The 19,094-nt window shown below is 33.5% G+C and overlaps 2 protein-coding genes across 2 annotated transcripts; both read right to left on the bottom strand.

The window, feature by feature from the left end:
- Positions 1-14,166: 14,166 nt before the first annotated feature.
- On the bottom strand, positions 14,167-15,306 carry LOC141660684 (uncharacterized). The gene is made up of 3 exons (XM_074467671.1): positions 15,094-15,306; positions 14,419-14,985; positions 14,167-14,301 (listed from the first exon to the last, which is right to left on the bottom strand). Exons 1-3 carry the CDS (start codon positions 15,304-15,306, stop codon positions 14,167-14,169), a joined length of 915 nt encoding a protein of 304 aa, XP_074323772.1.
- A 30-nt stretch (positions 15,307-15,336) lies between these two features.
- LOC141660683 (uncharacterized) lies at positions 15,337-18,815 on the bottom strand. Its single transcript, XM_074467670.1, has 7 exons — positions 17,961-18,815; positions 17,687-17,821; positions 17,434-17,566; positions 17,055-17,307; positions 16,859-16,964; positions 15,946-16,720; positions 15,337-15,806 (listed from the first exon to the last, which is right to left on the bottom strand). The coding sequence occupies exons 1-7, from the start codon at positions 18,813-18,815 to the stop codon at positions 15,337-15,339; spliced, it is 2,727 nt and encodes a 908-aa protein (XP_074323771.1).
- Between the last annotated feature and the right edge of the window lie 279 nt (positions 18,816-19,094).

Genomic DNA, 19,094 nt, shown 5'->3' with positions numbered 1-19,094 from the left:
TTTTGCCTTGTACAGTACATTGAATTCCTTGATGATAAGTTTGTTGGTGTATTTCCTGTTAACCAATGCTTTCAACTCTGAAGGGAACGACTTATCTTCTCCCATCTGAAAGTAGACTAAGAAGTTAGCGACTTTGGAATAAGGAATGAAATGATAGATTAATGTATTAGTTGTTACCTGTTTCAGGAGGTGGACAGCTCTTTTTCCAAGGACAGCTCTTACCTGCTGGTCGTTCAGTATAATGCCAATGCAACCCGTGTTATCTGATGCCTTTACAGTTATCTCGAATCTAAGTATATTGAAGAGGCCAAAGAAGGTATTAATTTGCTGTCAAATGTAGACACTAATTTATGTGGGGGAGACGTTTTTAATCTGTCACTTACCTCTTGTCGGGGCAAGGTAGGATACGATTGCAATTTATACAGTACCATCTATCTTGCTCAAATTCTATTTCTCCAAAGCATTATGTGCAAATCGTCTTGTACCATGGATCGGTCTCTTCCATCGCAGTGATAATCAGATGTGCACAAATTTGTCCCTGCAAGTACATAAACTGTAATATTGAACGAAGAAAGAACTGGTACTTGTTTAGGTTTGCAGTACCATGATGTAGTCCTTCCCCAGACTTATAATCCTCGCTACATTAAGCATTTCCACCACTGCATGCTTATTCATTGCATACATTTCTTGTTGGAAAGCAGGTTGTATCAATCTAATGATATTTGGACAATGTTCAAATTGTTAGATAAATGACATTCGTGTAAGGATTGTGTGAATATAAGTTCTTTACTTACTTCTGTCTTAGCTGCATCACACTATAATGATTGTAGTTGATATAACATTGGGTCACCCCTACACTTGAAAGATCAACTTGATCTTGGAAGGGAAACATTTGTTTACACATGCATAGAGTTTGTAGAGAACCGTTAAAAAACGTAAACAGGTTATGGATTGATCAATAAACGGAAGAACTTACTACTTTCATACCATTCCATAATCCTACTCGGCTACTTGTAATAATCAGTATAGTAGGTTTTTCATGAACTTCTTTCATCTGTTCATCAAACATTTAAGCAAATGTATCCCAGAAAGTGACATTGATTGAGGACCTACGCATTTTTTTTGGGATATTTGATGATTAAGGACGAAAATAACCTAAAAATACGGAAATGAAACGTATAAGGAAAATGTAACCTTCCATCAGTGAGTATTAGCTTAACTTGCTTCTGAGCATCATTGAATTTATTAACCAAATGTGTGAGTGGCTGATAAAATTTCACAATTCCAATTTTATCTGTGGATACAATTATTTGAAATTGTTAGTTTCAGTTGAAGGTTTACATGTTAAAAACATTTATTTATTGATTTCACCTGCCAAGTGAGTTGTTTGTTTTGTAAGCTCCATCAGCTCACTATGATCATAGAAATCAAAAGCATTACTTTCAATAGTACATGTACTTTCCTCAATCTCTTTAATTTGAGTGTCTTTTGAGAAAACCAACTGCACATCATTTGCGAGACATAAGAACTTGTCATCGGGTTTGTATGCCTGAACGACAAACTTCCTAATGATATAGCACTTGCCCACAATGAACTTATCTCTTAGCGCGTCATCTGTGTTTCCAGGGATGAAAGAGTGCATCCTGCTATTCTGGGGGGTTTGCAGAAAGTGGACTTATATTCTGCAGCTGAATGTATAATAGTTAAAGTTCATGATATAGTTTACCTTGTCATATAAGAGAATGATGTTGAAACTTTTGAAAATCTCGCCCTTTCTTGTAGCTCCTCTCCAGAACCTTGTAACTCTTACTCTGAGATTCCAATCAAACTTCCCAACTTTGAGGCTACTTAGGTCATCAAATTTTTCTTTGGACATGTTGCTCTTCACAGGCTACTTACAATGCTAAATTGTTTGGTAGTTGAAAGTTCTCTGCTGTAAATAAGTTACATTATAGTTAGAGAAGCATAATGTGTTATATTTATCACCCACCACCATCTGCACTTATGTTTAATTTGATAACAACATTTACTTACCCACAAATGTAAATGATGAAGAATTTTTTTAATTATTTTCCTTTATATTTGATTGTGTTGTGCTTATAAATTACTTGTTTTTTTTTCAAATGGCAAAAATGAACAATTGTTCTGTTACACTTTTCGTTTTATAGCTTTCAGCCGTATGCGGACAATTTTATAATTTTTGTATCTGTGTAAGGTGTTTGTAAAGAATGGTAATTTCTTTGTAATTACTTGTTGTTTGGCGTCACCAATATGGGCAGCTACTTCATTCATATCTTATCATAATTAAATGCAGTCAATTACAGCTAATGTTGTTAACAAAATATATGATGATATAGTCTTATTAGTTACAACTGCAAACATTGGCTTTACGTAGATAAAATTCCCCATGTTACTGAATCTCCTGGTTCTCTTCACTTAGCCTTATTTTCTGGAGAGAGTTTATTCATGGCCAGACAACAAAGTTAGCGATATAATAACATGTTGTCAAATGTCAAAATGAGGTTACATACTTTGTCTAATTTAGGCTCGTTCTTAATCTGACCTTCTTCATCAAATGGCATTGGTGCATGAAGTTTCCTAGCTCGAACCTACTTGCTTGTAGATTTGGCTGTGTTGAGGGCTTGCATTAATGTATCTTCGTTCAATGATACCTACATGCAAGAAGGTAGTCATACATTAGACGTTTTTAAGCTATATTGTACTTTTAATGCTAATCCCTTACATTCATAGCTGACATTTTATTCGTCTCAAGAGTTTGGTTAGAAGACGGAGTGAAGGTTCCACCAGATTCATTTTCTTTACCAATTCCAGTAGCTTCATACACTTATGAACCTTTCATGACATTTTCCTCTGTAATGATGACCGTGATATTGTATTTCTGCTTCTCAAACATTCTCAAATATGACGGGAATTATTGTTCTCCCAGTTCCTACACGTGTAAATAACTGGTTTCAGTAAAATGTATGTATTAGTTTACAAAATTTTTGCAGCAGAATATTGGAGGTTAACCTCTTTTTCTGGACAATACAGATCTTCAACAGTTTTCTGTGAAATTTGAGCAACGGCTGCGTGTGGTAAAACTATTGTCAACGATCCACTGTCATCCGAGCATTTTGTTTCCAACCGAAAACTGTATTACAAAGAAAGTGATTATGCATGCAAAAAGTGGTCAATGTTCATAGTACTGTAAATTAATTACTTGTCATATTACCTTCTTTTGGGATGTGGTATGATCCTCTTACATTTTTGACATTTGAATTTGTCAACTATGAACGGAACTTCAAGCAGACATCTTGTGCATTTTGTTAGGTACCAATTAGCATCCTCATTAACCTTATCAATCACAACTTGGCACACAACTTCCCTCTGAAGAGGAATATCATAAGTTAGTTTCTATCCAGTGACAATGATAATACCACCAAAATAATTACAGTACCTGAACATGTGTTTCAGTTAACAGAGTAATAACTCTCACAGTTAGTGTCTGTTTAGTGTCTTCTTCATCAACATCAGACATTTCAGTCATTTCATCGCATCTGAAGTCATTGCAAAGCAGCATAAATAGGAAGGTAAAATTTATTTTATAAATTTGTTTAAGTAAAAATTTAACCTGTTTATGAGGTCATCAACACTATAATGATCGGGATTGATAAAAATCCTTATTGCAGGGTAGTTTGTAAGGTGTGCTCTACCTAAATCCGTAACACATATTATTAGTCGGCATTTTCACTTAATTACGTAATACAAATCATTATGACAGTTCCATTACCCATACCTTCATACGAACTCACTCTAGCACAACTGATAATAATAATAGGTTCTTCCTCCTCAAGTTGTTGCAAAGCTTTGTCAATTATAATTCCAAATTCGTCAAACAAAGTGACAGAAACGCAAAACCTACGTAACAAAAAGCTGCTTAAGTGGGTAGGCAAGTATGTAATTACAAAAAACACTAACACATTGTCGGATTAGAAGACAAACCTCCCATCTACCAAATCAAATTCCAGCCTTTGTTTTTCCTGACTATTTTTAGTCGAAGTTATGAGGGGTGTTCGGTTCTTCAAGTAACCAACCATGTCTAAAATTGAAAATATTTTAGTAGTAATAGGCATTCTTATCAATTACAAAAAGAGTATAGCATCCATACCTACTAAGAACCTATTGTCTGTTGCAAGTTTATCAATTTCAGTCATGTGGAAAAGATCAAAAGCATATTTCTCAATTACTAATCCCGGCTCAGTTGCTCTGCTTAATTTTATGTTCTTGGTGAAGAATACGTGTTCTTTGTTTCTGACAGGGCGATATGTTTCGTCACCTAAAAAGTCCTTCACTTTAAAGTTGTCAACTATGTAAATGCCTTCTTCAAGCAAAGGGCAAGTCAACTCCGCACAATATTTTGCATTTGTAAAAGTGTGAATTCGATTGTTCTACATATTATGAATCATCATCATATTAAAAGGTATTGTGCAAGTGAGACATGTAGTCCCCAATTGTAATTATGATGTGCTACTTACCATATCATCGATGAGCAGCATATTAAAACCCCAAAATTCTTGTGTTTCTCTGTTCATTCCTTTCCACAGCGCCTGCACTCTTACTCTACATTTCCAGTCATAACTTGAGCTATCCACATCACTTAAATTGTCGTAGTTGTGTAGATCCATTTGTAGGCAACTTATTGCTTCAGTATTAGATACCTGTAGATGCGTTCAATAAATGTGTTCAGAGGTCACTCAAGTAAGACTATTGAATGCAGAGTGTAAGTGCCAGATTTAAAGATTCATACCTGATATGCTGCAAACTGGAGGCGGAGCTTCACTAAGTCTTCACCTAACTTCTTAATGATATGTATATTTCAGGCTTCTTAATGGTAACTAAAGAGGTATGTAACCGAAAGCTAATCATGCTCTAGTTAGTGCCTAAGTTCGTACAGTAACACCACATATTACTTGGTTGATGACTGGTTGAAGATGTGGCACATAATGGCAGGGTACATTCTCCAACTTCAACTTTACTGATACAGGGAGAGGTTTATACTTAATTTCAATAATATGGTATGACCTCATGGAAGTAAAAAATGCTAAACACCTAGCTTCCAAATTATTCTAATATATTTTCAAAATAACCTATATATCGTATAAGTATAATATATTCAAAGTGTTGATAATTTTCTAATTCAAATATAGTAATACGTAAATTTATTTGTTTCATAACTTTGATTGTTGTTTTTATAGTAGTGGACATATTATTTGATCGAAGTTATATTCTATAAATAATTCTTTCTCACATTATCAAAAAAATTTCAAATTTAATTTACGCTGTACATATTTTGTTTATTTATTTGAAACCAACGGTCAAAGTAATTTTTAATATTTGTAAGTTACTTCATTCAGTTCATTACGTGATTGATATTTTTTTGAAATCCAAACGCCATAAATTACATAAGTAAATCGTGTGTTAATGATGTTTAGGAAATTGTAATTTATATTTTTTTTTATTTTTAACTTTTTGAAGAACACAATACCAATCTTAAAATTTGAAAGCTAAGAAATGATTGTACTATTTGTAATTACAAAAAAATTTTAATTGCGTAATAAAATTATTGAGAAATAATATTTATATTTAAAGCTGTTTCATTAAACTTATTAATTCCAGACCTGGGATATCTTAATTTAATGAAGGAATCTAAAAGTACAATTTTGCATTAATCTTTAGTTTCGTATGCACGTAGCCACGTATTATTATATGTAGCATCTAAAATATTTGCCAAATAAGGCATGTTGTAGTTGTACTCCTTACGAAATGTAGTTAAATTATGGTTCATACACGCTAAATAAATACATTAAGCAAAGGTTTTTTCAACAGGATGTTTTGAAAATTAAATCGTGTGAGATAATACCGTTACCAACTACATAAAATCTGTGACTTTGAATTGGACCAAGTAAATATTTCATACTGTAAGTTACAGGCCTGTGGAATCTTGGTTCCAACGGATTGCTCATACCATTAGTTGAAAATGTAATAGCAGCTTATGTAAAGGGAGGTGCAAAAATTTATTGCTTTTGAATATACATAGTTGATAAAAAAACGTATCGGTTGGACAACATAATTAAATTTCCTAAGTTAAACCATATTCTGAAAATAATAGGATTTATGCTTTTCTTTTAAATTACATCTTCGACATGTACACAATGATTTACCACCAAGTGCGTAGCCAAAGTATTGCGGCTTTGGGTTAACTACGAAAAAAACTAAAAAACCCAATGTACATATGTTACATTAACCAAAGTCTATATGATTATTGTGAGTTAATAATATTTATTCAGTAAATAAATTATGTTTTTTTTTAAAATTATGACATTAAATAAATATGTTTTCATTTAGAATTATGTACATACTTAAATTAATAAAATAATATATTAGGTTGTATTTTTATCGTACTCGCATATAAAGTTTTCAAAATTTGTACATTTGTATTTGAATAAGGGTACAACATTACGTGAAATAAAAATTATTATTATTTAAAACACTATTTTATTGACATTAATGTCGCATTTATTGTACTTTTAAAATAAGGTATTTTATGTTTTTAAAAAATTTTCAAAATCATTAAGTAGTATTTGTAATTAGTCAAATACATTGATAAATTAATAAAGTTTATTATTTTTAATTAAAAATGTCCAAATCAAAATAACAACTACTATTAAGTATTTCATTATTTATTATATGAATTTGTAAGTTTTGTTTATTTCTGCATTTTTCAAAAACGTGGGTGTCAAATTTGGCCAACCAAAAAAACGTGTGTGTCCCCTCACCATTCATTGAATAGTCACATGTGTTACATATGGTGTATTGGTGAACGAATAGACGGTACATTGCATGTGTTAGAACTGGACTATTCATATCCCCCAATACCTCTATTAAAGCAAACTGTATCAGACTCATAACGGTTCATTCAACATCTCCTCTCACTCAAATTTCTTCTTCTCTTCCGCCACATCAATCAACAGAGCAATCAGAGTAATGGCATCCACTTCCAACAACAGGTGAATATCTTGACTTCTGCGTGTATACACATATATAAATAAACCCGTTTTTCTGAATTATTAGTCCATTTTTATGATTATTTAGCGTTTACAACATGTTTTACGATTTAGTTTCCATGTCTTCTTCTACCTTTTTTGCCTGTGTTATACACCTTTTGCCATCCTCTTCACTTATGCATGTATATATATATATATATTAATTGTCCAATTCCTCTGAACTTTTAGTCCATTTGTATGGTTATTTAGCGTCTCCTTCATATTTTATGATTTGGTTGCCTTGTATTCTTCTTCCTTACATGCCTCTCTTCTACACCGTTTCTCCTCATTTCACTTCCTTTTGGTATATTAACATGTCCACACAAATATTTCTTGTCATAACTTTAGGCACTTTTGTACTTTAATGTTTCATAGTTTCTGTAACAGATAGATTTAGTAGCCGCTGTTATTACAATTTTGATTCATGTCTTGTAAGTGCTAAATCGAATGGTAAAAGTCCGTAGTTTTACATTGTTCGGTTCATTTCCAATACATGTGTCATATGCTTCCTTGTCCTATTCTTTGAAATAATTTTTCGCCTTCTAATCGTTTCATTTCCCGATGTGACATTATTGCTGCACTTATTTTTTTTTACTTTTACTCCTATGATATTGCCTAACCTAATTTCTCCTCCAGTGGTAGCAGTTCAGATGAGTGCGAAAGTGCAAGATGTGAGAACCGCAGATTCCTGAGATCGGAGAATATGGAAAAGAGCATGACCAATCTCAATGTCAACCTGACTGCTGTGTCGAGGATGGTTGAGGCGCTGGGGGAGAGCCACATGCAGTTCAGTGGGCACATGACAGTGCAGTAGGAAGAGTTCAACAAAAGCTTCAAGGCACAACAGCAGCTTCTGCTTGAGGAGATTAGGCTACTGAGGATTGAGCATGGTGAGATTCGCAGGAAGATGAATGAGGGATCCTGAATGGCTGGCAGTTGGGCTAGTTTAAAGTCTGTTTATATTTAATTATGTTTTGATTATGTTTTAATATATTCATGAACAATGGGGTTTTCTTTGGATGTTAACAACGTTTGGCGTAATGTAAGGAAGTTTCATGGTTATTATGCTGCTTACATTTCTGTGTTTTGCATGTGAATGTTGTTTTTTATTTTTAATTTGTCTGCTAAGTAATTCAATCGTCTATTACCTCCATAAAAGTCATGCTTACTTAACTTTCATTACAGTAAACGGAAATTTTGAAAACTGTAAATGGAAACATAGTTTGTACAGCCGTGTGTATGTAACTATCAGTACGGGGAAGTCCAACAGACTGACGTAAGAAGTAATTGTACTTGGCAGGTAAAGATACTCAAGGTTCCGTTCTCTGCATGATCTATTTATTCATTAAAACTTACTACTTCTGCTAAACATACATGTGTTATAAGGCAATTAATATTCTGCAGCATCGAGCCACTCAAAGGAATGATGGCTGATGTACTGCCAAAGGTGTTTGACGTCTGCAGTACTCTTATGCAACTCCTACATCTCAAACAACGGTTGTCTTCCACTCCGAACTGTAACTTTCAATATGATGTATATATATATTGTGTTATACATATACTTGTATACATATATTTGTTAAATACTTAGTTTGGGAGTTTAAAAATAAAATAATTTTGAAATGAAATAGTAAGGTCATATTATAACTAACATTTCAGTACTCTTATTCCTCTCTATTTAGTTTCCTTGAAATATTGTTTATCAAGTACAATTGTAATATTAAATTGTAACTTTTGAAAAGAAAATTGAAACTTGTGGCATAATTGGGCTAAATTTTTCTTTTCCTTTTAATTTCATTCTAAATTGTATTTGATTTTCTTTTTTGGTTGAACTTTTAATATTTAGCAAATTTACACAATTTATTTAGTAAATAAAAATTTAAAAATTTGAGGAAGGAACATGTATTTTATAGTGCACTATATTTAAAAAGTGACCTACTTTTGATATCGTTATTAAAAAATAGACATTTTAGTTTATCCATGATGAATATTACATGAACAAATTAGTGGTTCTGTCACTTTAGATGACAATATATTACACCCACAACAATTTATTTGGTTCAATTTTTTTAAATTTTATATCTTAATGTATTTAAAATAAAAGGGGTGGGTTACCGAACTAAGTTGTAGGACCAAATTCCCAAAATCCTATTTCGATAACTTATTACATGTATGTCATCATCATAAAACAATAACTTATATATTCTTTACTTTCTTGGCTAAATGTTATTATGTATATGATATATTTTGTAAAAATTCAAATTTAGTTTTCACCTAAATATGAAACAGTTCTTTAAGAAAATTATTTTATAAATTGAAATGAATAATATGTTGGCTAAAGATTAACATATGATCTGAGTGCTCAAGCTGAAGAGCTGGTCAAAGTTAGGAAGGCAGAAGTTGACACATCTTAAATTACACGCATAACAATTTCAATGGTTACATTTTCTTTTATTGTAGGACCAATTGCTCAAATTCCAAATTTGATAAATTAATAGATATATTTAATCATAATAAAAAATTAACTTCTCAGTATATTTATATTCTTTACATATTCTGTAATCAATCAAATTTAGTTTTCACCTCAATATCCAACAGTTTTTGAAAACAACTATTATCTGAATTCAAATGAATAACATGTTCGAAACTTTTTTAACATATGTGCGTGCTTAAATTGAAGAGCTGGTCAAAATTCGAAATGCAATTTTTTTTTAAAAAACTTAACTTTTATTTCTTAATGTATTTAAAATGAAAGGGGTGGGTTACTGAACTAAGTTGTATGACCAATTGACCAAAATCAAATTTGATAACTTATTAAATATTTGTAATCATCATCAAATAATATCTTCTCTTTTAATAAATATTCTTTACATTTTTTGTTGAATGTTATTATATATATGACATATTTTGTAAGAAATGAAATTTAATTTTCACCTAAATATGAAATAGTTCTTTAAGAAAATTATTTGCTAAACCCAAATGGATAATATGTCTGCCTATAGGTTAACATATGATCTGAGTGCTCAAGTGGAAGAGCTAGTCAAAAAAAGGAAGGCAACAGTTGAGACACCTGAAATTACACTCATAACAATTTATATGGTTACATTTCCTTTTATTTATTACCTTGATGTATTTAAAATAAAAGAGTGGGTTACTGAAGTAAATTGTATGACCAGTTGCCCAAAATCCAAATTTGATAAGTTAATAGAAAAATTTAAATAATTGAAATTTTTTTATCGGCTTACAGTTCAAGATTCTTATAATATTATATATTATCAGGTTTTAATTTAAATGAATAGGTAAGTGAATTAGTATCAACGAATTAAAATAACTTTTTATTAATTATCGAAAGAATAAAATATTGATATATGATTTGGGAAGTAGATTTAGACCAAATGGTTGTAATAGAGAATTATAGTGGTCCTAATTTAGGCCAATATTTAGGGGGGAAATCTTGGGTACTATAGGACGTAATCTTAGACAATATATAGTGCCTCCCTTAATTATGGTCGGTAGTCTTCACCGGCCTAAATCTTGTTTATAAATAAACTTCATATATATATATATATATAATTTTTTAATATATATATATTTTTTTATATAAAAAGTACTTTCGAAAATTAATATTTAACGTTTAAGAGAAAAATCTATTACAAACCGTGATTTGTTTTAATTATAATTAATAATATGGTTGGTTGAAGATGCATTTGATTTAAATGCTAAAATTCAAGAGACTATGGAAATTCATATATATTATATTAATAAAAATTGTTTTTTTTTCCTTTTTTTTCCTATAATGGTGTGCAATATTATAATAATAGAATTTTTAAATCTAGTATTTTGGTTTAAAAATTGTATACTCCTTCAAATCGATATGATAAAGAATTGAAATAATGTTTGACCGAATATATAGGTTATTTAAATTCAATAAATGCATAACATAATTTATAGTTATAAAAGACCTCTACATTTTAATTAGAAAAAGTTGAACTGAACCACATACAACCCAATTGCAGTTGCAAGTTGCAGTTATTGAACAGGCAGGGGGAGAGCTGAGGAAAGGGGTTGTCCAGTAACTTTCACAAACTGAGAAAGGGGTTTCTTAGGTTCTGAGTGGCTCATTGCGCATTGTTAAAGGTAAGAAGTTATTTTCTTCAATCTTCACTATTTGTTCATGTGTGCAATATATATGATCAATTAAACTATTAGACATATATGTACTGACGCAGGAGGAGTATGTTATTCCGAATGAAAGGAATGCAATTGCTATGTACTGTTTTTGTAGAAGCATTTAACAAAGGAGGGCTGGTATGTTAGTTCCTACTTTGTGATCACAGATCTTTATATTAAGGCTTGTACTTGTACTTCTGTTCTATTTGAATTTTCTTAGTCAATACAATTAATCTATTTATATTTTCCCGATTCAGCCTTTTCCTGAGGAGTTTGTAAAAATTGTGGGAAATGAATTGACCAGAACAGTGTATCTTCGGGTTAAAAATGGTGATGCATGGCAATGTTCGTTGGATAGTGCCAATGCATGCATAGGAAATGTTGGGAAAATTATGGATTTCTATGCAATCAAACCATACAGTGTCTTCCTTCTTGATTACAAAGACCATGGATGTTTTCATGTTCAAATATTTGATGGTAATACGGTGGAGATTAATTACCTACTAAGGCCTATTCAGTATCATAAAGTGTGCGGTACAGGACGTGATCGGAAAATTTTTAGTCCAGCCGAAATTGAGAAACTGACAGCAAGGTTCTTCTACAATGCAATGGGTGACAGCCGCTTAAGTGACATAGTTTACATTGACAAAGAACACCTTCAACAAAATGCTTACACTTAGGTTATATTTTTCTCAATCGAATGTCATTTTCCCTTGCTACTTTTACTATTAAGTTCAATTGTAATTCTATATTGGTTAGGTGATGCCCAATGATGTCATCGCCCGATTAAATGTACATGAACAAATGACCTGGGTTCAGTTATGCCTGAACAAAAGTACTTGGATTATAAACTTTAAATGGGAGAATGGGAATTTGCTCTTTAACAAAGAGTGGACAAAATTCTATGAATATGTGAACTTGAAAGAAGGGGATGTTTGTGTGATTTCGCGTACAGAGCATTCGCAGAGGTTGAATATAAGTATCATTGACAATGATAATGACAGTGAATCAAAAACTGAAGGTATATTTGCAGATCTTTATCAGACATGACAAACATTAACTGTATATGACAAAATTGTTAACCATGTTGTATTCTTCCTGGGCAGTTCATGGAAGTGGAATTTTAGCCAAAAAATGTTTTAAAATGGTTAGTCATGACATGCTGCATGACGGGAATCTGGTAACGTAATTGCATAACTTACATTTGTTATAACAATTTCAGGGTATGGCTAATACATTTATGTTCTTCACATATATATTTGTACTATATAGGAATTACCATCAAAGTTTATAAACACTTATGGTTCAATGCTGGGTAAGAAAGTTGGGCTGTCATTTGGTAACGAGTGGCAGTACATTGCTAAGTTCTCTGAGCTCAATAAAAGTTTGTTCAATTTGGATAAAGTTTTCAACAATTATTCTGTGAGGGAGAGTTTTTGAATTTTCTTCGATTGTGTTGGTCCATCAAGTCTATACTTAACAATATTTAGCACAAATTGTATGGATATTCTTAATTCTGCACCCGCTAAAGTGTCTTTGAAAGAGCTGGGGAAATACTGTGTTTTGAGGTTACTGATATGTCTACGTCAGATTCAGATTCTTCAGGTACTTTTCATTTCAGTATGTAGTATATTACCAAAGAACCATACACAATAACCAATTTTGTTTGCTTTTATAACAGATGCTCATTTGGAGAGATCTCCAGACTAAACAACAGGTACAACAGTACTCTGTCCATTTAGGTAAGGATGTTTGTTGGCCTGTATGCATAATTAATACTAATTATTTTTATTCCAGGATTGGTTAATGACATTTCATCTGGAGGAAGTCAATTACCTGTGATTTTGCATGATACGGCTGAGGCAAATATTGAGGAAGGTACCTTTGAATTGATGCCTTAATGACTTGTTATAGTTTCATATGTATGTGTATATTTTGTGCGGGTGATCGTTGGGCTGTATGCAATATTATAACTAATTATTTGTATTCCAGGATTGGTTAATGAGATATCATCGGGAAGAAGTCAAATACCTGGGATTTTGCATGATGCGGCTCAGGAAAATGTGGACGAAGGTACATTTCAATTGATGGGTTAATGACTTGTTATAGTTTCATAAGTAACTGTAAAATTTCATGCCGCTTCAGGAGCCACCCAAGCAAATCCAGAAGTTTATTTTGGTGAAGAAGAAAATACCTTTTCCTTCACAGTAACTCTGTTGTCGTCACATGTTGATAAAAGAGGACACAGAGTGGTAAGATTACCTGTACCCAGTCCTTGTAAAAATTTGATTATGCTTAATCCATACTTGTCCTCTTAACTTTTTTTTATCTTCCATATAGTATTTCCCAAGACACATGCTCCAAGTATTTCGACCATGGACCAAATCTACTCTCATCAGACTTCTATTTGGAGATGGTACTTGGTATGTCGCTATTCAGCGAAAGAGGAAAACGTGCCGATTTGGATTGTGCTGGAACGATTTCACCTACGATAATAACTTTGTTGCAGGCAACAGACTACGATTCAGAGTTGTTCTCCTTACTTAATTGCACTTCCAATCTGGCATGAAGGTTATTTGTACTTTAATTCGGTACTTATTTGTACTTTTGAAGTTTGTTACGTTTGATCAACTATTCATATTTTAATTATACCCTTTATTCACCTATTTCTACGGTCATAGGCGTAATTCTTCTTTATTATGTTACATGTAAGATGAAACAATTCAGAATACATTTGTAGAAGAATAAACTACTACCAATCCGTAATATAATTTACAATATATAATGGTTAAGAGCAAAGTATTTAACACAGTAAAATATTTTCCCAAAATCAGATTTACATAATTACTTAATCACAATAATGTATTCCTACACTTTTATAAATTCAAACAAACTAAGCTTCTGGAAGGCCGTAAAAAACTTTTTTGTACACAACGTTCCGGGTGATATTTGTAGTTGCACTAGACTCATCATCAACAAATATAGTGAGTCCAGTGGGTGAGGTTACTCGACTAATAGCAACATAGTACTGTCCATGAGTGAACACTGACTTAGGTAAGTAGAGCCCAACTGTCTTCAGGGATTGACCTTGAGATTTGTTAATTGTCATGGCATATCATATCTGTAAAGGCATTTGTTTTTGTACCAATTTGAATGGCATCTTTGTATTCGAGGGAGAAAGCTCCATACGTGGAATGAAATGCTTCGAACCAACAAACGTACCACAGATTACTTCACACTTCACACAGAATCTCAGGCATTTGGTCACAATCATCCTTGTACCATTACACAAACCTAGGGTTTGGTTCAAATTACGCATTAGCATAACAACAACCCCAACCTTCAGTTTCAGATCATGAGGTGGCATCCCAGCAACATTTAAGGAGTTCAAATACTCTATTGGGAAGGCTTTATTCATATCCTCATCTGTCCCACCAAATTCCTCTACAGCATCAACACTAAAATAGGACACAGATTCTCCGGGGAGCTTGTCTATAATAAGCGAATTGAGGTGGCCCACAGTCTGGTTGGTAGGGGTTAAAATAACTCTCTCGCTCAAGTACTGTGTACTGTGCCCTTCGTGAGAAAAATTAGGATACGTGCTACAAATCATGTTATCAACTGTGTTTTCAGTTTGTACGTCACAGAACTGAGACGAAATCAAAATTTGATTTTCAGTGACTGGCAAATTGCAGACTCGAGGTGGACTGACCTGGCCATTACCAATGTCAAGTACTCATTTTGTAAACTTTTTAAGCTCTTCACTTTCACTATCACTCTCATCTTGTTTTAAGCGTATATTTTCTGTCAGCAAGAATACTTGGCAAATGGACCACAGCCGTGACCTGGTGATACAGGCAGCTACAATATCAGCATGATCTCCATACGTAATTACTGGGAGGATTTGACGGAAATCACCACCCAGAACTACGGTAATACCGCCAAACGGCATGGCATAACGTTCTGGATCAACAGCTTTCATGATATCCTTCAACGATCGGTCTAGGCATTCAAATACGTACCTGTGCTGCATAGGCGCCTCGTCCCATATTATTAGTTGTGTCTACTTTATGAGTTGCGCAATATCTGAATTATGGGCAATATTACATGTTGAACATTCATCAAGAACTATTGGAATTTTAAATCTGGAGTGCGCAGTCCGACCACCGGGCATTAATGTGGCAGCAATCCCTGAAGAATCAACTAGAAGCATAATTTTACCTTGTGAACTTAACTTACATATAAGAGTTCTCCATAAGAATGTCTTTTCACAACCACTACTACCATAAACGAAGAAAATCCCTCCAATATTACTGTCAATAGATTGTATTACTGCATCATATATTTTCCTCAGCTCCTCTATACAGTCCTGTAGTAGCTTGGCAGTTTCATACTCCATATTCCTGGTGTCATAGCTTGTCTCTTCAATTATCAAATTATTTGTTTCATTGTTCGAATAGCTGCGAGGAGTTTGAGGCAACTGATCAAATTTCTTCAAGGATTTACCAACTGACCGGAGCAACTCATCTATTTCTGCAATATTTGATATCTAAAACTATTTAACAGCATTCACCCAATTATAGAAAAAATGACGAACAATTAATGGACTGCATTTCCATCCCACAAAAATTTTAAAATTTGTCCTACACTGTAATGTAAAAAGGTGTCATACCTCCTAAAGCATAAAACTGCAGTTGCGTGTTGTTAAGAGTGAATAAGGTATTTGGACAATATTGACGTTGTCTGAGTAAAATATCATCAACCATGCTCTTCCAATGTGTACTCCATAAAGTCTTCAAATCAGTGACTTTACAATTGACAATAATATGGACAAAAAGCTGTCGAACCTGGGGAGGTAATCCACCTGCAGAAGCTTGAGTCAACACTTCATGCCATTCTTTATCATCATCAAGTAAACCATACTCTTTACAGGCATCGCGAAATGTACTGTAACATACTCCATTAACGGTACGTAAAGACTCAAAGGAGGTGGCACCACGTACCTTCGTAAGCAATAAATGAAGAAACCAAGGCTCACCCGTACTGTGATGCGCATAACACAATCTACCTATTTGAAACCCATGCTTTCTCATGGTCCATTTCCTCTCACCATCATTCCACACATAAAACCGTGGAATTTCATCATACGTGTACTTCCGTGCATTAACATCAATAGAGTTTAAATAAAAAAAGGCTTCCAGTTTACTGAACTTGTTCTTCTCCTTGGCAACAACTTTCCCTAGAGCTTCATTGGCACGGAAGGTGCAGTTTTTGTCACCTGGTAAGTGAAATTGAAGTCTCTCAACAGATATACTTCTATGATGGATAGGGAAGCCAAAAATCCTATAGGCTGATTCAGCACCACATAAATATCTGCCATCAAAATATGCATTTATCTCATCTATTCCCCCCTCATCATTGTCATTTGTTTGCCTTTTTCTCTTTCTCTAGACATGAACCGTAGCACGATCATGACCTTTCAAACAGTATTTAAATAAATACTTAAGACTGCGTGCGTGACAACATATTTCCACATTCATATGGCATTGATACTTGACTAAAAGATCCCGGTTTTATGGTACTACCCATTGGTTGTCCAACTCAGCCTTCCTTATTTCAACAGTAATGTTTGTCTTGCGTCGCATATACATCGGGAAGCCACTGTCATCAAAAGTAGTTCGAGCACAGTACCTGAAACCATTCAATTATTACAAAGTTTAGGTATTAGGGTAACTTACTGGATTCTGAAATGACACAAAAAAGGGTATGCCTATATCTTACTTTTTCGGAAAATGACGTATGAAACGTAAATCTTTCATGCATGGAGACCTTACATTTTGCAAACCACATGGACCATGGATCATAAATTCCTTCACGGCTGCATAACCAACCAGATCTAATAAAGGATCTGGGATTTCTGCGGATACAAAATTATCCACATTCTGCTTGAGGTTTTTTTTTGAATCAGCATCAAGCCATATTAACATATGTACATGTGGAAGGCCTCTTTTCTGAAACTCGACGATATACATAACTGCAAAACGGGAAAATATAGATTATATTGGCAATTTGCAAAACAAAATGTACTTTTACCAAAATTTTCTCAACGTAATAATCTAATTAGAAATTAAACTAAGAAAGTCCTGGTAAATAATCTTACCTCTAATACAAACACCAAAGTGTTTTTTGTCCTTAATATCTACCATTAACTGATCAAGTTTTAGCCTAAACACCCTTGATATGATGTCAGGACAGTTTGGAGCAATGCAACCAGGCACATACTCCATCATCTTCTGAATTTCATCCCAAAGAGAATTACAGTTCATAGTCAGGAATATGTCAGGATGTCCGATGTAACGGCATACGGCCAGCGCATCTTGGAAATTTTATTGCATGTATCGCTTCGAACCAACGTAGCCAGCTGGCAGAACTATACCTTTACCGGTATTTGAACTGTCCACATCACCTCTGCTAACAAATCTATAAATATTGTTGTATAATTCATTTCGTAAAGTAGTTTGGTGAGTACGGAACCACCATAGTCGTGTCTGTTCAATGGTAGAAAAAGCATCTACCATATACTGTTGAAATAGTCTTCCACCTAGCCGAGGAGTCAAACCTACAATACAACTTTCATTATTTATTTCTGGGGAACATAAACAAATATATATTAATTTTTTAATATACCTTACCATCAGACTCTCTAATTTGGAAAGTATATGAGTAGTAATTCTTCAGAGACAAAAAGCCACGTGGTTTGCAAGAACTATCAACAATCTTTTGAAATTTTATCTTTGGGTGTAATCCATCTTCTCCACGTGGAAAGAGTAAAGGGTACTGTAAAGCCATCAACTTCGGATGAACATAAGAAACACGGACTAAACCTTTACCTTTTTCATTAACAACTATATCACGGTCGCCACATGTTTCTTCAGTGTCACCAACCATAATGCCAGCAACTTCATCAGTGCTAGAAATATGACATTCTCTTCCACTCTCAGATCTGATAACTTTCAGTGTAATCTGCAGCTCAACAATTTCATCGCTTTCATACAAATCATGCTGCTGCCTAAACTCACTAACCAATTGATTTGTTTCATCTAACATTGTTATAAGACCTCGTACAACCTCTTTATCAACACTTTCTCGGTCATGAACACTAACCCACCGAAGACGATTGTCAACTTCGTTAATGGTGTCATAAATGTAAAGTTGACAAAATTTGAGGGTTTCATTGTCATTCGGTATTAAAGATCCAAAAACATGGTGGTTCTGACCATTTAATCTGTATACATAAGGTGCCCTTCCATTTTTAATTGAATGATCTATGTTACCACCGATAGAAATAAAGGCAAAAATTGCATTATAGAGCCGTATCAATCTATGAAAAGCAGGACCTCTTTTCTTGTCGTTGTATAAAATCAGTAAATACTCAGGGGTATGAGGGATGTGAGGCAATCTCACAGCACCTTTCATACAACAAAGAGAAAATATAGGACAGCCTTTAGTCACATTTTTATTTACCCTTTCTTCCTTCCACATCCGAGCATGGCATTTCGAACATATGGCAGTAGGACCACCCTAAGAAGCATACTCCTCAGGAATGACACGTCGCGGTGCACGTCTTCTCTGCATCAAATTACAATCCGAATTCATTCCATCAACAATGTCTTCATCATCACCATCAAGCGACCAACTAAGACAATCTGCATCATCTGTATTTTTTTTTTAGTTTCACAAAATTAAATGTGGGTAATTTTTTAGGAGTACATCTTTATTTTTCTTACCACTTGATTCATAATCACCTGCTTCATAATCTGA

The sequence above is a fragment of the Apium graveolens genome, chromosome 5, assembly GCF_009905375.1.
Source record: "Apium graveolens cultivar Ventura chromosome 5, ASM990537v1, whole genome shotgun sequence".
Taxonomy (NCBI): domain Eukaryota; kingdom Viridiplantae; phylum Streptophyta; class Magnoliopsida; order Apiales; family Apiaceae; genus Apium; species Apium graveolens.
This window is presented reverse-complemented; position numbering and strand designations above follow the sequence as displayed.